Here is a 19,320-nt window from a genome sequence, read left to right as displayed (position 1 = left end):
CTGGGGAAGTGGTGAGGAGGCAGCCCCTCTCAGACAGCTGGGGGAAGTGGTGAGGAGGCAGCCCCTCTCAGACAGCTGGAGGAGGGGGTGAGGAGACAGCCCCTCTCAGACAGCTGGGGGGAGGGGGTGAGGAGGCAGCCCCTCTCAGACAGCTGGGGGGGGGGTGAGGAGGCAGCCCCTCTCAGACAGCTGGGGGAAGTGGTGAGGAGGCAGCCCCTCTCAGACAGCTGGGGGAGGGGGTGAGGAGGCAGCCCCTCTCAGACAGCTGGGGGAGGGGGTGAGGAGGCAGCCCCTCTCAGACAGCTGGGGGGGGGTGAGGAGGCATCGGTCAGACTGAATTAGAGTTATGTGTGACATGCACAGGAGAGGCTCCAGAATGCAGCAACAGCTGACTCTGAAAGTGTGTGTTTTACGCCTGAGGGGAGAGGGGGTGAGCAGTCAAAATAGTGACCCCTCTGAAAAGGACTAATGCTTCTGTGAGCTCTCTTAGGCGACAAATGGTGGCCTTGTGTTATGTCATGTTAAATAGGAAGAACATTTGTAAAGAATTAGGCTGCTCTATTTAGGTGATCTATTTGACAGAGACAGTCTTTTTGACAGAGACGGTCTTTTTGACAGAGACGGTCTTTTTGACAGAGACGGTCTTTTTGACAGAGACGGTCTTTTTGACAGAGACAGTCTTTTTGACAGAGACGGTCTTTTTGACAGAGGCAACTGTTTGAACAATCAAACTCCCTGGGATTTAAATATACAAACCATTGTCTGTATCTAATAAAAAGCACAGTGGATAGAGAAACAAATGGATACATAACCAAAAGAAAGGCCACCGTTCCCGTGTTCTTGGCACCAGCAGTACCTGAGAGCATGAAACATTAAACAGCAGGACTGTCTCCCTGGTGTAACAGAGGCAGAGATTGGTGGTTTCTGTGGAATGAATGGCCACAAGTCATTTCTTGTTGTGAACTGCAAGATCAATTGGAAACTATTTCCTGAAAATGTCAGACGGAAATAGTTTCACAAATTGAGAAAATCAACCCTCGCTTTGCTCCAGCGGTCACCATAGGCGCTGAAGTCACCAGCCACTGTTCCAGTGTTCATACCTGGCTTGGTAGAACATTTTGTGTTTTATTTGTCATTGTACTCTGTCATGATTTTTCCTCGTTGATACACTCTGACCTATCGATGGGTTAGGACAAGCAAGAATCAACCTGACTAGAGTTCTGAGAGTATCCAATGACATGCTCCAGGTCAGGTCCCTCAGGTCAGAGGTCTCCTGGTCTACACTTTATGGCTGCACTGCTCTGTCAGAGTTGTGAGTGACTAACGTCAATACTTCACCACACTCTCGTTTTATGATACATTCCGCCTGGCCATGAGGTGAGGGGACAAATGTAGACAGCACAGGTTTGCAAATCAGTGTGACATCAGCAAGATCAAATGCTCTGGTGACTCACTTGGACCGAGTCCAATGGATCCTATATTTGATGGAGAGCGGTATTGTTATTGACGGTGAAAGGAGCCTTACAAAGAGGTGATGGTGTTATATGACACCACACTACTCCCCTCTGTCACCACAGGGTGATGTAGTGTGTGTGTTGTTGACTGGACCAAGACACACATTTGATTTAAAGAGTCGGCTCGTCTTAAAACCCCAACTCCACAGAAGCAAGGCAGATTGGACACATGCATTGAGGTGTTTAGGCTTTTATCAATACTCCCCAAACAGGCCCTGCATCCCAACGCCATTACTGAGTACTCTGAAAGAGATCAAATGAAATCATATTGTATTTGTCACATGCTTCGTAAACAACAGGTGTAGACTAACAGTGAAATGCCTTCTGTCAGGCCCTTTCCAACAAAGCAGAGAGAAAAATAATGAATGTGTAGCACAAGAAATAAATACACAATGAGTAATGAAACTTGGCTATATACACGGGGTACCAGTACTGAGTCCATGTGCAGGGGTATGAGGTCATTGAGGTAGATATGTACGTATAGGTAGGGATAAAGTAACTTGGCAACATGATAGATAATAAGCAGTAGCAGCAGTGGTATGTGATGAGTCAAAATAGTTAGTGCAAAGTGGGTCAATGCAGATAGTCTGGGATGACTTTGTCTCAGTTCATTACACACAGGATTGTATGATAACAACTTAATACACACACACACACACACACACACACACACACACACACACACACACACACACACACACACACACACACACACACACACACACACACACACACACACACACACACACACACACACACACACACACACACACACCTAAACACAGGTGCTCATAAACACTTCCACTTGCACCTGAAACACACACCACACACCAGGTGCCTCCCAATAAAGAGCCTCTTATCTGTCTCTCTGGCAGTGGTGTAGATAATGGGCTTTCACCTTCAGAAGACAAGACACACACACACACACACAAATACACACACATCCGTCAATGAATCAATCTACAATCCTGCTGTTTCAGCCTCTGGAAATATAACATGGATGGTGTGAAGAGAGGAGCAACACCCACACAGTTCAATCTGTTGGGAGGGGGTTATCAACACTACATTACTTTACAATAGAAATAGTGGAAAGATCCTGTGGCATCATTTTCTCAAAACACAGGGATCAAATCAACACAGCAGGCAGATTTTTTTCTCTCTCCAGATTTGTATTTCTAATTTCAATAGGCAGCATATACAGTGCATGGGTGTCTGAATGAATAAAAACTATTCATCATGGCATAGTAGATTCCCGAAAGTTAAAAAAAATCAGCTCTGAAAAGGTTTACATCATCCTTTTGTGAGAAATACCCCAAAATGCCGGTCCGTGCCATTGCCATGCTAGGGCGGATTTGGCGCAGGTCGCCTCTAGGACCCAGCAGTGCAGCCGGTCAGGTAGGCTCAGCTCGTAGACTAGAGAGAGGCAGACAAAGGCAGAGAGCTCGTGCCGCTATCCTGCAGCATCCACACCCACCCACCTCACTCCAAACGCTCCAGCGCGGGTGAGTACCCGATACTTTTTATATTTTGGTGAAACATAATTAAATGGCGAAAACAGATTATGTCAGTATTTAAATGATGTTTCTGACGGTGAGTTAAGTTGTTGTGTTCAGGAGTATTGGACACTGTTAAAGGATTGGTTGAATTTTTGCCTATTTAGGCTGTCGGCTATATGAGCAGGTGATTATAGGTGTGCGCGTACCCGTTGGTACAACACTGTCATGGCTCATCTGTATGTACGGCGCCCACCGCTTTTCTCTGAGGTCATATGGACAAATGATCCGTTTTTTTTGTTACTGAAAGCTAGAGGGGCTACTGAAAAACTTTAGTTATTTTTTTTTCTATGACTTAAAACCAGCTCAGACTGGCTTAGTGTTACTAGATAAGACACAGATCTGCTGTGATGAGGATGTTTGGGGTGATTTGATGCAGGACGTTGACGGGCAGGTCAGAGTTGTTATCTGGACGGCTGTAGCCTCACATCTCTGTCGTGCAGTTAGACATGTCACAGTCACACAATAGAACAGCTTTGCAGTCTGTCTGCTGCGCTGGGAGCAGGAACTAGTAGCCTGCCCTGGTTAGGTAAGCATGGTGAGAACATTGTATTATTTTACACATATTCATTTATTTGTGATATTCAGGGTTTGAATGACATATTATCTGTTGGGGTGCGTTATGAGTAGTGGTCTGGACCTTATGGAGATGGCCATTTTCCATACTCAGGGGCCCCTCCCGTAATTTGAGCCCTGATGATTGTAATGCACTGGGGTGAATCATTAGTCCTATAATACTATTATTTGTAGTTGTATCCGTGTGTGATGTAGCACTACAGTAGTAGTAGTGATGGGGGTGTCCCTGTGAGACAATGGGCTGTCCTGAGCGTAGACCATATATAGTCCTAAGTGACATAGGGAGAGGGTCAGTGATTAGGGGAGCAGATGGGCTCCCTGCCCCTGTCTGTCGGGAGGAGTACCACTACCCATAACCCATCCCTTCCTGGTCTGGGACCTACCCCCATCTCAGGACCTGTCAGAAAAGCTCAGCCAGACTCAGGGCCAGGGTGTGCGGGGGAGGGGAGCTCCCAGACACATTAAGGGTGGGGACAATGTGGTCCTCTCTGTTTGTCTTCATGGAGGAGGACACATGTGTGATGGGGCTGTGAAGAGACAAGGGGAGGAGGACATATCAATCATAATCAGTATTTCGCCATTAAAAGCTGTGAGTTTCATGACCTTTGGCATTGGGGCGTTGCCAGTCTAACACAATCATTGTTTAAGCAGAAATGAGTTAACAAGCCCCTGTTAAGTCATGGAGTCTACATTTGGTTGCCATTACCCAGCAGTAGAGCCATGTGTGGGTATTGTATGTGGAGCGAGAGCGGGTGGTAGCAGGGGTGTGGAGGGGTTAGGCTGCATGTCTTTATCTGAAGCCATCGAGGTGTGGTCACTGGTCACAGCCACTAGGTGAGGATTTGACAGGAAGTGGCCAGGCTTTAATTTGTAAAGCTGCTTCAATCCTTGGCCCAGCCCAGGACTGGTCGGTCTGTCTGTCTGTCTGTCTGTCTGTCTGTCTGTCTGTCTGTCTGTCTGTCTGTCTGTCTGTCTGTCTGTCTGTCTGTCTGTCTGTCTGTCTGTCTGTCTGGCTGGCTGGCTGGCTGGCTGGCTGGCTGGCTGGCTGGCTGGCTGGCTGGCTGGCTGGCTGGCACAGATCAGAGCTTTAAATGTCACAGATAGCAGCCTCTAATCTACACACCCTCACTAGCGGCAGGTTGATGTTTATTGGGACGAGTATTGTCCTGGAGGCAGAACTGAGCAATTTGCGCAAGATGGGTCAGCTGCAAAGCCAAAATTGGCTAAATTGTAAAAATTAACAAAAAACAAAAATTAGCTTTTTGTCTTAATTTAAAGTTACTGTTAGGCATTGTGGTTAGGGTTAAGTTTTAAAATCAAATGTTATGACTTTGTGGCTGTACAAGCTAGTGACCACTCTGCAGAACTGCCTCCAGAACAAGATTCATGCCGAAAATGTTTATCTTGCCCACTAATTAATGGCCAAGATGGACTGAACATGTTGACATAACAATGTGTGCCAAAGCCCATTTATTGCTAGTTAAAGCTGTTTTTCCAGTTCTTTAATGTGTGATTAAGCTTTGTGTGGCCATTAGTCAAACTCCCCCACTGTGTTGATCAGCGGTCAGATAACCTGACCTCCCTCCTCACATGCGGGTCTGCGTGTTGGGTAGGGGCATGGTGAACAGCGGCTGTTACAGTGCTACCCTCTGGAGGTGACTGTTTATTTCAGTCCTACCGATAATCAAACTGACAAGCCCAGATCTAACACCTAGAAATCCAATAATTGTCCTGAGCACTGGGTTTATGTGCTGTTTAAAAGTAGATGTAACTACATGGTGCATTGAGGTGTATTATAAAGTTACCTTACAATGTGACATCTTTACACACGTTTCTCACTCAAGACTCACTCTGTATAAAATGAATTACTGAGTCATTGATCATCTACATATGATGATTGATTGATCAATCAATGTTCACAAATAGTCTTAAGAATGTATTTGTGGAGTTGATTGTGCGTGATAATCTTGTGTATCAGAGAGGCAGCAGCAGCAGTTCTGGAAGAGTGTCACCAGTGAATCAGAGTTGGGATTCTACCTCTCTTTTCCTAAACACAGGCCTAGCTCTGCTACATTTCCCCAGAGAGCAGCACCCCCAGCCTCGTTCTAATACTAACACTGCATTAGGAATTTAGCAGACGAATCTAATTCTCGACAGGATATGAAAGTGCCCCAGGGGCCTCACAACAAGAACACTATATTTTTGCGGGATGGGTTGGGGTGGATAGTTAAGGCCACTTGAAAAGGGCTTGTCATCAGGCAGAGGCATGTGATGTTAGTAGGAGGAGGGATGGAGGGGGTCCTGTTATGTGTTTTGGTCCAGTCCAGGAAGGGGATGTGGTCTCTGTGGGACGGAGGTCAGACTGTCATAAATGACTCTCATTTATCACACATCATCTGCTCCTGCCTCCTGCAGCCACTACACCTCCTGCCCACTTCAACACAACACCCTACTGGCCCATATCCTGGGAGTCACCTTGGGGGGGGCCACAGTGACAAATGCTTTGTTTGTGAACAGTGGGCGTGAGCTTATTGACGAGTGGTTAATGATCAGAATTGTTTAGAAGATGCATTTTGGGGCAATTGAGTGAGAGGGGCTATTGATGATGGTTGAACGATATAGGAAAAGATAGGCCTGGAGCTAAACAGAGCACCCATATTGTCCCTAGAGTACTGATGTTGTTTTACTTGGTAGTTACTGTACTTTGATAGAAGTTGAAGGATAAAAAGATGGCATACCTTGTGACTTGCAGTGTAAAATACAAAGCCACTTGTTCCTGTTATCAGATGTCTTTTACAGAGAAGCTGTTCGCCTTGTAAGCATGGCTACAAATGCAGCCAGACAGCCCAGACTTGAGTGTCAGCACATTCTAGGCAGGTGTAGATGAGGTTTGTCCCACTGCAGCTAACCTCATTCACAAGTCTTGTACAGTACAATATGGCTGCTGTGACTGTGCTCTAGCACGTGGATACTGCTTTAGTGCAGTGAGTCTTTGTTCTGACATGGAGCAGCCAGCATTCAGCTCTACTGTGCGGTCATCATAACCTCACGTTTTCCATCTCATACAGAGGAATTCTATTCACTTTGATTAGATCACACAGAGATGGCTAATGACATTCATTAGAAAGGGGGCTTTGTGTGTCGTTGTGGCGAAGCAACCTGCCCCACGACTCTGACGTGTTTCTTTGTCTGCTCTGCAGTCGGCTAGTTCCACTCCTGAATGCTCGGAATGGAAACGTTCGTTGGACTGAACAGACAGACTGCCAGTCTGACCTGGGCAGGGCAGGACTCCCAGCATGTTCCAGGGCACGGCGTTTCAACGATGACCTTCACTGTGCCCTCTGTCCTCCTATGGCGGGGACATTGTTTTGACTGGTGTGAGATGTGAGACATGGCAGAGAGGGTGACTGATGCTGGGATCCCATTCAGAGTGGCACAGTAATGAGTGCTCTCTGCCCGTTTAGTGGCTAATCTCCTCATTATTCCAAACTGTCTATTGCAAAGTTTCAGTCCGAACTGGGTAGCAGCAAACACGTCTCTGGCCAGCCAGCCAACCAGCCAGCCAACCAGCCAACCAGCCAGCCAGCCAGCCAGCCAGCCAGTCAGCCAGCCAGCCAGCCAGTCAGCCAACCAGCCAGCCAACCAGCCAACCAGCCAGCCAACCAGCCAGCCAGCCAGTCAGTCAGTCAGTCAGCCAGCCAGCCAGCCAGCCAGTCCCTCCCACCATGCTTTCTTTTCTTCGGTCTTTTTGCGGAGGGGATAAAACGGTCTGTTTGCGTTTAAAAAGAGCAGATGTTAGTGGAGAGTTTTGGCAGGAGCGAGCTGTGCTCTCTACCCCTCGCAGCATCTACAGGCTTTACAGAGAGATCTGGACTACCCAGATAGAGACCATTCCTGCTAGGCTGCTCAGGCCTTTACACAAGCTATGTTATCTGCCAAAAGACACCAAATAGAAAACCCTTTAAAAATACCTTGAATCATTTTTTACCCTCAACCTTAGTCATTGTTCTTTCTTTCAGAGTCTTTGTATGCTATAAGGTTTTAGACCGGCTTCCTTTGTACATTGGATTATGTCAACTCGTGGGTGGATCATGTACCTTTCCCAGTGGTAGAGGATGAGTAACCACTGAAACGGGTGAATTCACCCTCACACATGGTGCTCAGCAACACACATCGATGTAGTGACTGTGATACCATGGACTTTACATCAGTGACTATGATACCATGGACTTTACATCAGTGACTGTGATACCATGGACTTTACATCAGTGACTATGATACCATGGACTTTACATCAGTGACTGTGATACCATGGACTTTACATCAGTGACTGTGATACCATGGACTTTACATCAGTGACTGTGATACCATGGACTTTACATCAGTGACTGTGATACCATGGACTTTACATCAGTGACTGTGATACCATGGACTTTACATCAGTGACTGTGATACCATGGACTTTACATCAGTGACTGTGATAGCATGGATTTTACATCAGTGACTGTGATACCATGGACTTTACATCAGTGACTGTGATACCATGGACTTTACATCAGTGACTATGATACCATGGACTTTACATCAGTGACTGTGATACCATGGACTTTACATCAGTGACTGTGATACCATGGACTTTACATCAGTGACTATGATACCATGGACTTTACATCAGTGACTATGATAGCATGGATTTTACATCAGTGACTGTGATACCATGGACTTTACATCAGTGACTGTGATACCATGGACTTTACATCAGTGACTATGATACCATGGACTTTACATCAGTGACTGTGATACCATGGACTTTACATCAGTGACTGTGATACCATGGACTTTACATCAGTGACTATGATACCATGGACTTTACATCAGTGACTATGATACCATGGACTTTACATCAGTGACTGTGATACCATGGACTTTACATCAGTGACTATGATACCATGGATTTTACATCAGTGACTGTGATACCATGGATTTTACATCAGTGACTGTGATACCATGGACTTTACATCAGTGACTGTGATAGCATGGACTTTACATCAGTGACTGTGATACCATGGACTTTACATCAGTGACTGTGATACCATGGACTTTACATCAGTGACTGTGATACCATGGACTTTACATCAGTGACTGTGATACCATGGACTTTACATCAGTGACTGTGATACCATGGACTTTACATCAGTGACTGTGATACCATGGACTTTACATCAGTGACTGTGATACCATGGACTTTACATCAGTGACTGTGATACCATGGACTTTACATCAGTGACTGTGATACCATGGACTTTACATCAGTGACTATGATACCATGGACTTTTCATCAGTGACTATGATACCATGGACTTTTCATCAGTGACTAACGCTCCAAATGTTCAGCTCAGCTCTCTGGTCCAAGAGCCCTTTATGGGATGATTCTACAGTAGACCCTGCTCATAGCTCAGACCCCGAGGTGTGGGATGATGATTCTACAGTAGACCCTGCTCATAGCTCAGACCCCGAGGTGTGGGATGATGATTCTACAGTAGACCCTGCTCATAGCTCAGACCCCGAGGTGTGGGATGATGATTCTACAGTAGACCCTGCTCATAGCTCAGACCCCGAGGTGTGGGATGATGATTCTACAGTAGACCCTGCTCATAGCTCAGACCCCGAGGTGTGGGATGATGATTCTACAGTAGACCCTGCTCATAGCTCAGACCCCGAGGTGTGGGATGATGATTCTACAGTAGACCCTGCTCATAGCTCAGACCCCGAGGTGTGGGATGATGATTCTACAGTAGACCCTGCTCATAGCTCAGACCCCGAGGTGTGGGATGATGATTCTACAGTAGACCCTGCTCATAGCTCAGACCCGAGGTGTGGGATGATGATTCTACAGTAGACCCTGCTCATAGCTCAGACCCCGAGGTGTGGGATGATGATTCTACAGTAGACCCTGCTCATAGCTCAGACCCCGAGGTGTGGGATGATGATTCTACAGTAGACCCTGCTCATAGCTCAGACCCCGAGGTGTGGGACGATGATTCTACAGTAGACCCTGCTCATAGCTCAGACCCCGAGGTGTGGGATGATGATTCTACAGTAGACCCTGCTCATAGCTCAGACCCCGAGGTGTGGGATGATGATTCTACAGTAGACCCTGCTCATAGCTCAGACCCCGAGGTGTGGGATGATGATTCTACAGTAGACCCTGCTCATAGCTCAGACCCCGAGGTGTGGGACGATGATTCTACAGTAGACCCTGCTCATAGCTCAGACCCCGAGGTGTGGGACGATGATTCTACAGTAGACCCTGCTCATAGCTCAGACCCCGAGGTGTGGGACGATGATTCTACAGTAGACCCTGCTCATAGCTCAGACCCCGAGGTGTGGGACGATGATTCTACAGTAGACCCTGCTCATAGCTCAGACCCCGAGGTGTGGGACGATGATTCTACAGTAGACCCTGCTCATAGCTCAGACCCCGAGGTGTGGGACGATGATTCTACAGTAGACCCTGCTCATAGCTCAGACCCCGAGGTGTGGGACGATGATTCTACAGTAGACCCTGCTCATAGCTCAGACCCCGAGGTGTGGGACGATGATTCTACAGTAGACCCTGCTCATAGCTCAGACCCCGAGGTGTGGGACGATGATTCTACAGTAGACCCTGCTCATAGCTCAGACCCCGAGGTGTGGGACGATGATTCTACAGTAGACCCTGCTCATAGCTCAGACCCCGAGGTGTGGGACGATGATTCTACAGTAGACCCTGCTCATAGCTCAGACCCCGAGGTGTGGGACGATGATTCTACAGTAGACCCTGCTCATAGCTCAGACCCCGAGGTGTGGGACGATGATTCTACAGTAGACCCTGCTCATAGCTCAGACCCCGAGGTGTGGGACGATGATTCTACAGTAGACCCTGCTCATAGCTCAGACCCCGAGGTGTGGGACGATGATTCTACAGTAGACCCTGCTCATAGCTCAGACCCCGAGGTGTGGGACGATGATTCTACAGTAGACCCTGCTCATAGCTCAGACCCCGAGGTGTGGGACGATGATTCTACAGTAGACCCTGCTCATAGCTCAGACCCCGAGGTGTGGGACGATGATTCTACAGTAGACCCTGCTCATAGCTCAGACCCCGAGGTGTGGGACGATGATTCTACAGTAGACCCTGCTCATAGCTCAGACCCCGAGGTGTGGGACGATGATTCTACAGTAGACCCTGCTCATAGCTCAGACCCCGAGGTGTGGGACGATGATTCTACAGTAGACCCTGCTCATAGCTCAGACCCCGAGGTGTGGGACGATGATTCTACAGTAGACCCTGCTCATAGCTCAGACCCCGAGGTGTGGGACGATGATTCTACAGTAGACCCTGCTCATAGCTCAGACCCCGAGGTGTGGGACGATGATTCTACAGTAGACCCTGCTCATAGCTCAGACCCCGAGGTGTGGGACGATGATTCTACAGTAGACCCTGCTCATAGCTCAGACCCCGAGGTGTGGGACGATGATTCTACAGTAGACCCTGCTCATAGCTCAGACCCCGAGGTGTGGGACGATGATTCTACAGTAGACCCTGCTCATAGCTCAGACCCCGAGGTGTGGGACGATGATTCTACAGTAGACCCTGCTCATAGCTCAGACCCCGAGGTGTGGGACGATGATTCTACAGTAGACCCTGCTCATAGCTCAGACCCCGAGGTGTGGGATGATGATTCTACAGTAGACCCTGCTCATAGCTCAGACCCCGAGGTGTGGGACGATCCTCTGATTCAGATGTTCCTGGCTTGTTTCTGACATAGCTGTTCTTTAAAATGACCCAGGTGGTGAAACATTTTTGTTAGCCTTTTCATGTAAGATATACAGTACTTGCAAATGCACATCCCAAAAATTAGTATATTGTCATGGTTGTAAGGCAATGGGGAACTGTACAGAGATCAGATACAGAAACCAGAATCACATTAAGCACATATTGCATTCTGGCATTTATTGTCACGAATCTTTACCTGGAGGCAGTTCTACAGAGTGGTCACTAGCTGTCACAGCCACAAAGTCAGAAAATCTGATTTTAAATATAACCTTAACCACACTGCTAACCCTAACCTTAAATGAAGACCAAAAAGCATTTTATTTTTTATTGAATTTTTACAATATAGACAATTTTCCAGCTGGCCCATCTAGCGGAAATCGCTCAGTTCTGCCTCCAGGACAAGACTCATGACAATCATTGTCAACCTGCGCACATATCCTGGAGCCAGAGGGAAAGTGTCTCGTTTCCCAGCCTGGTCAGACCACAAACAGCAACACTCTCTGATGAGACATTTTTCTCCAAAATATCACACATCCACTTGGCCTTCTTAATAATAGTCCCTTCCTGGCCACTCCCTTCCCCTCTCTGAAGGACGCGGGCTGAATGTAGGGTAGATGACAGACAGACGTACAGGCAGAGCAACCTCCGCTCTACAGGAGACCTGTACTTCCCATTTAGTGCATACCATGTTTAGTATGTAGTGTATGTTCATAACTAATGGGTGAAGGGTTGTAATGCCTACATAGGACATGTACTACTGAGTATACAGCTGAGTGATTCTGTTCACCTGACGTTAAATATTGATCCCCTGTTCACTCGGGAACATGCTAAACGAGGCTTGTGTTTCTGTTGCTGCGCTGTCATGGCAGAACGTTCTCCGGTTCCTTTCACACACACACACACACAGAGAAGGGCTGAGGGTTAACACATCTGTGTCTGTCTGTGACTGGGTGGGCTAATCGATAGGGAGGGCTGGAATTGATTGGGCTGGCCTAGCCTCTCTTCATCTTGCAGAAACCAAACACCCTCTGGAGAGACAGGGCATGGGGAGGCAGGGCATGGGGAGGCAGGGCATGGGGAGGCAGGGCATGGGGAGGCAGGGCATGGGGAGGCAGGGCATGGGGAGACAGGGGTATGGGGAGACTTGGGGAGACAGGGTAGGGAGAGACAGGGTATGGGGAGACATGGGGAGACAGGGTATGGGGAGACATGGGGAGAGACAGGGCAGGGGAGACAGGATATGGGGAGACAGGGAGAGACAGGGCAGGGGGAGACATGGGGAGACAGGCTATGGGGAGACAGGGCATGGGGAGACAGGGAGAGACAGGGCAGGGGAGACATGGGGAGACAGGCTATGGGGAGACAGGGCATGGGGAGACAGGGAGAGACAGGGCATGGGGAGACAGGGCATGGGGAGACAGGGAGAGACAGGGCATGGGGAGACAGGGTATGGGGAGGCATGGGGAGACAGGGAGAGATGGGGTATGGGGAGACAGGGCATGGGGAGACAGGGAGAGATGGGGTATGGGGAGACAGGGCATGGGGAGACAGGGCATGGGGAGACAGGGCATGGGGAGACAGGGTATGGGGAGACATGGGGAGACAGGGTATGGGGAGACAGGGAGAGACAGGGTATGGGGAGACAGGGTATGGGGAGACATGGGGAGACAGGGTATGGGGAGACAGGGAGAGACAGGGCATGGGGAGACATGGTATGGGGAGACATGGGGAGACAGGGTATGGGGAGACATGGGGAGACAGGGTATGGGGAGACAGGGAGAGACAGGGTATGGGGAGACAGGGTATGAGGAGACATCGGGAGACAGGGTATGGGGAGACAGGGTATGGGGAGACAGGATATGGGGAGACAGGATATGGGGAGACAGGATATGGGGAGACAGGGTATGGGGAGACAGGATATGGGGAGACAGGGTATGGGGAGACAGGGTATGGGGAGACAGGATATGGGGAGACAGGATATGGGGAGACAGGGCATGGGGAGACATGGGGAGACAGGGTATGGGGAGACATGGGGAGACAGGGTATGGGGAGACATGGGGAGACCGGGCATGGGGAGACAGGGAGAGACAGGGCATGGGGAGACAGGGCATGGGGAGACATGGGGAGACAGGGAGAGACAGGGCATGGGGAGACAGGGAGAGACAGGGTATGGGGAGACGGGGTATGGGGAGACAGGGAGAGACCGGGCATGGGGAGACATGGGGAGACCGGGCATGGGGAGACAGGGAGAGACAGGGCATGGGGAGACATGGGGAGACCGGGCGTGGGGAGACAGGGCATGGGGAGACAGGGTATGGGGAGACATGGTATGGGGAGACATGGGGAGACAGGGTATGGGGAGACATGGGGAGACAGGGTATGGGGAGACAGGGTATAGGGAGACATGGGGAGACATGGGGAGACAGGGCATGGGGAGCAGGGCATGGGGGAGCAGGGCATGGGAGGCATGGAGAGACAGGGCGTGGGGAGCAGGGCATGGGGGAGCAGGGCATGGGAGGCATGGAGAGACAGGGTGTTGGGGAGCAGGGCGTGGGGGAGCAGGGCGTGGGGGAGCAGGGCATGGGAGGCATGGAGAGACAGGGTGTGGGGGAGCAGGGCGTGGGGAGCAGGCGTGGGGAAGTAGGGCGTGGGGGAGCAGGGCATGGGAGGCATGGAGAGACAGGGTGTGGGGAGCAGGGTGTGGGGGAGCAGGGCGTGGGGGAGCAGGGCATGGAGAGACAGGGTGTGGGGGAGCAGGGCGTGGGGGAGCAGGGCATGGAGAGACAGGGGTGTGGGGGAGCAGGGCGTGGGGAGCAGGCGTGGGGAAGTAGGGCGTGGGGGAGCAGGGCATGGGAGGCATGGAGAGACAGGGTGTGGGGGAGCAGGGTGTGGGGGAGCAGGGCGTGGGGGAGCAGGGCATGGAGAGACAGGGTGTGGGGGAGCAGGGCGTGGGGGAGCAGGGCATGGAGAGACAGGGTGTGGGGGAGCAGGGCGTGGGGGAGTAGGGCATGGAGAGACAGGGTGTGGGGGAGCAGGGCATGGGAGGCATGGAGAGACAGGGTGTGGGGGAGCAGGGCGTGGGGGAGCAGGGCATGGGAGGCATGGAGAGACAGGGCATGGGGGAGCAGGGCATGGGGGAGCAGGGCATGGGAGGCATGGCTTAGTTTCCTGCATGTGAACCCCAGCACAGCTGTGGTGCATGGTACACTACTGTATTAGAGGGATAGAGATGGAAAGGGATACCCACTGCAGGGGAATTTCGCAGTAGCTAGATGGTGGAATGTTGAGGGATTCATTTTCCACTTTGGTACTCTGTTATTGAATAGCCCTTTTTAGATGTTCATGCCTAAACTAAAATATCTCTACCAAGTCTCCTTAGTTTTATACTGTATGATCATCAGTATAACTCATAGTGTTATGTTTTTCCAGTGCCAGACTTCCCAGAGCTCACCACAACCAGCACCTCTCTACCACGGACCTTCCCTGACATCTGTCACCATGGAGCTGGACTTCGCCATTTTGATGAGCGCGACAAGCCCCGTACCCCACGGGGTGGGCGCATGAACGGGCTGCCTAGCCCCACCCACAGCGCCCACTGCAGCTTCTACCGCACGCGCACCCTGCAGGCCCTCACCAACGAGAAGAAGGCCAAGAAGGTGAGGTTCTACCGCAACGGAGACCGCTACTTCAAGGGCATCGTGTACGCCGTGGCTGTGGAACGCTTTCGCACCTTCGACGCCCTCCTGGCCGACCTGACGCGCTCCCTCTCCGACCACATCAACCTGCCTCAGGGGGTCCGCTTCATCTTCTCCATCGACGGAACGCGCAAGATCACCACCATGGACGAGCTGGAGGAAGGTGAGCTCACAGGGGTTGGGTGGTAGGGAGTGGGGGTCATTATGGAGGAAGGTGAGCTCACAGGGGTTGGGTGGTAGGGAGTGGGGGTCATTATGGAGGAAGGTGAGCTCACAGGGGTTGGGTGGTAGGGAGTTGGGGTCATTATAGAGGAAGGTGAGCTCACAGGGGTTGGGTGGTAGGGAGTGGGGGTCATTATGGAGGAAGGTGAGCTCACAGGGGTTGGGTGGTAGGGAGTGGGGGTCATTATAAAGGAAGGTGAGCTCACAGGGGTTGGGTGGTAGGGAGTGGGGGTCATTATGGAGGAAGGTGAGCTCACAGGGGTTGGGTGGTAGGGAGTGGGGGTCATTATAAAGGAAGGTGAGCTCACAGGGGTTGGGTGGTAGGGAGTGGGGGTCATTATAGAGGAAGGTGAGCTCACAGGGGTTGGGTGGTAGGGAGTGGGGGTCATTATGGAGGAAGGTGAGCTCACAGGGGTTGGGTGGTAGGGAGTGGGGGTCATTATAGAGGAAGGTGAGCTCACAGGGGTTGGGTGGTAGGGAGTGGGGGTCATTATGGAGGAAGGTGAGCTCACAGGGGTTGGGTGGTAGGGAGTGGGGGTCATTATAGAGGAAGGTGAGCTCACGGCGGTTGGGTGGTAGGGAGTGGGGGTCATTGTGGAGGAAGGTGAGCTCACAGGGGTTGGGTGGTAGGGAGTGGGGGTCATTATGGAGGAAGGTGAGCTCACAGGGGTTGGGTGGTAGGGAGTGGGGGTCATTATAGAGGATGGTGAGCTCACAGGGGTTGGGTGGTAGGGAGTGGGGGTCATTGTGGAGGAAGGTGAGCTCACAGGGGTTGGGTGGTAGGGAGTGGGGGTCATTATAGAGGAAGGTGAGCTCACAGGGGTTGGGTGGTAGGGAGTGGGGGTCATTATGGAGGAAGGTGAGCTCACAGGGGTTGGGGTGGTAGGGAGTGGGGGTCATTATGGAGGAAGGTGAGCTCACAGGGGTTGGGTGGTAGGGAGTGGGGGTCATTATAAAGGAAGGTGAGCTCACAGGGGTTGGGTGGTAGGGAGTGGGGGTCATTATAGAGGAAGGTGAGCTCACAGGGGTTGGGTGGTAGGGAGTGGGGGTCATTATAGAGGAAGGTAAGCTCACAGGGGTTGGGTGGTAGGGAGTGGGGGTCATTATAGAGGAAGGTGAGCTCACAGGGGTTGGGTGGTAGGGAGTGGGGGTCATTATGGAGGAAGGTGAGCTCACAGGGGTTGGGTGGTAGGGAGTGGGGGTCATTATAGAGGAAGGTGAGCTCACAGGGGTTGGGTGGTAGGGAGTGGGGGTCATTATGGAGGAAGGTGAGCTCACAGGGGTTGGGTGGTAGGGAGTGGGGGTCATTATAGAGGAAGGTGAGCTCACAGGGGTTGGGTGGTAGGGAGTGGGGGTCATTATGGAGGAAGGTGAGCTCACAGGGGTTGGGTGGTAGGGAGTGGGGGTCATTATGGAGGAAGGTGAGCTCACAGGGGTTGGGTGGTAGGGAGTGGGGGGTCATTATGGAGGAAGGTGAGCTCACAGGGGTTGGGTGGTAGGGAGTGGGGGTCATTATGGAGGAAGGTGAGCTCACAGGGGTTGGGTGGTAGGGAGTGGGGGTCATTATGGAGGAAGGTGAGCTCACAGGGGTTGGGTGGTAGGGAGTGGGGGTCATTATAGAGGAAGGTGAGCTCACAGGGGTTGGGTGGTAGGGAGTGGGGGTCATTATGGAGGAAGGTGAGCTCACAGGGGTTGGGTGGTAGGGAGTGGGGGTCATTATAGATAAAGGTGAGCTCACGGCGGTTGGGTGGTAGGGAGTAGGGCATGTCATAACATTTTGCCAACCGGTAATTGTCATGTAAAAGACTGCCGGTTTCATGGTAATTGACGTTAATTAACATAAACATGTTTAGCATCTCCAGGCCTCCACACAAGCTGTATTTAAGATGCTGATACGCACCATTGGGAACAGCTACATTTAAAAAGTGTCATTAATCAATTTCATTTACACCATCACAACAAATCCACTATCTATGTTAGGCAGGTCTAAAGAAACATGATGATATGAAGAAAATGTATTTCAGAAGAACAGAATATGAGTTGGCCTACTGTATGTTTTCTGGCTATGCTCCCTGCCGTAGACCTGGCTATGCTCCCTGCCGTAGACCTGGCTATGCTCCCTGCCGTAGACCTGGCTATGCTCCATGCCGTAGACCTGGCTATGCTCCCTGCCGTAGACCTGGCTATGCTCCCTGCCGTAGACCTGGCTATGCTCCCTGCCGTAGACCTGGCTATGCTCCATGCCGTAGACCTGGCTATGCTCCATGCCGTAGACCTGGCTATGCTCCATGCCGTAGACCTGGCTATGCTCCATGCCGTAGACCTGGCTATGCTCCATGCCGTAGACCTGGCTATGCTCCCTGCCGTAGACCTGGCTATGCTCCCTGCCGTAGACCTGGCTATGCTCCCTGCCGTAGACCTGGCTATGCTCCCTGCCGTAGACCTGGCTATGCTCCCTGCCGTAGACCTGGCTATGCTCCCTGCCGTAGACCTGGCTATGCTCCCTGCCGTAGACCTGGCTATGCTCCATGCCGTAGACCTGGCTATGCTCCATGCCGTAGACCTGGCTATGCTCCATGCCGTAGACCTGGCTACGCTCCCTGCCATAGGCTGTAGGCTTGGTCATTTATCCGACAAGATATGTTTATGTCCCATGCCATTATTTTCTATTATATGATTTTATAGTAAGAAGAATAGAATTGAACTTAACTGAATGAAATAGAAGTGATTTTTTTCCCATTCTGGCGCGAGTGCAAATATGAAGTGGCTATGTGGAGCGTAAAAGTGATAATTTGAAACAGGTCCTATATGCTTGATTTTGAGTTATTTGGCAACTTTAGTTGTGAATGATAGAAACCTTAGAATGTCTTACAAATCAAAATGTATATGGGCTGCATGACAGGACTGTAGGCTATTGATGATTTGAGAAAGTCGCAAAGAAATGCTTGCTCTCTGTTCCTTGCCTCAGGCTGCACATGCTGTGTCCCCTCTCATCAAGTGATCATATTTTCACCCATCAGACTATTCTCTCGTCTTTACTAATATGTAACATTTGTTTTGATTTAGAATGGCCCATTTATCAAATGGGCAAGAACAGGAGCAAGACAAGAAATATGTCTGGAATAGCAAATGGAGTCCACATTTCCGCCAGTATGTTTTTAAGTCATGTCGAGTAGGCTACTCAGGTATTTTCGCTGCAGGACAGGTGATATTCCGCCCAAACTCTGTATGCCATGGGCTCTCCAACCCTGTTCCTGCAGCTACCCAGTGCTTCATTTGGGAAACCAAGTGAAATTTGTTCGGCAACATCAATAGTAACATGTTTTCACATTGAAACATATTTAATTATACGGCTGACACCTGGAGAAAGGAATGAAGAAGAGAGAGCAGATGGAACTCATGGTGGTGAGATATTCTGGAGCTAAATGTAATATCAGCCTATTAATTATAAAAATGGCCTATTACCAGGCTTTTCCAAATCAAATACAAACGCACTATAATTGTAGGCTAAGGCTAAATTAAACAAATTCAGATTATCTTAAATCAGTTTGTGTAATGGCACAATCATAATTGTAATTCAGTTTTTTTTCGGGCTTGGGCTCATATACAGTATCGGCCAATGCTTATGCATAAGTTATAATATGCATATGAGTGTTTTGAATGAATCATCACCTTAGAAAGCGCGGTCCTTTTCGTTGTGTTAGGCTTTGAAACATCCACAACGACCATGTTTTACACTCGGTGTGAACCTGCTGTTGAACTTCTTTTTCAAATTGATCAATCAAAGTGAGGTGAGTTTTAAAAGCACATACTGTTTTGATGATAAGTGTTTGATGAGATTTTCAATTGGATTTACATTGTCATAGTGGTTAGAGGGACAATAGAGCCCAGAGCACCGGGCCAGTAGGACCTGCTGGTTGTTAGTGGGTTGGGTCCTTTAA

General features: G+C 50.2%; 1 protein-coding gene across 1 annotated transcript; it reads left to right on the top strand.

Annotated features, from left to right (window-relative positions):
• The first annotated feature begins 2,888 nt into the window (after positions 1 to 2,888).
• On the top strand, positions 2,889 to 18,380 carry LOC123738262 (neuronal migration protein doublecortin-like). The gene is made up of 3 exons (XM_045713306.1): positions 2,889 to 3,016; positions 14,892 to 15,334; positions 18,348 to 18,380. The coding sequence occupies exons 2-3, from the start codon at positions 15,023 to 15,025 to the stop codon at positions 18,378 to 18,380; spliced, it is 345 nt and encodes a 114-aa protein (XP_045569262.1). The 5' UTR covers positions 2,889 to 3,016; positions 14,892 to 15,022.
• Positions 18,381 to 19,320: the final 940 nt, after the last annotated feature.

The sequence above is a fragment of the Salmo salar genome, unplaced genomic scaffold (assembly GCF_905237065.1).
Source record: "Salmo salar unplaced genomic scaffold, Ssal_v3.1, whole genome shotgun sequence".
Taxonomy (NCBI): Eukaryota; Metazoa; Chordata; class Actinopteri; order Salmoniformes; family Salmonidae; genus Salmo; species Salmo salar.
This window is presented reverse-complemented; position numbering and strand designations above follow the sequence as displayed.

Bases quoted from the DNA above. Each gene is read 5' to 3' on its own strand.
- LOC123738262 (XM_045713306.1), top strand. From the start codon at position 15,023: ATGAACGGGCTGCCTAGCCCCACCCACAGCGCCCACTGCAGCTTCTAC. The intron at 15,335-18,347 runs GTTGGGTGGTAG...TCCTTGCCTCAG, and splicing joins AGGAAGGTGAGCTCACAGGG to GCTGCACATGCTGTGTCCCC.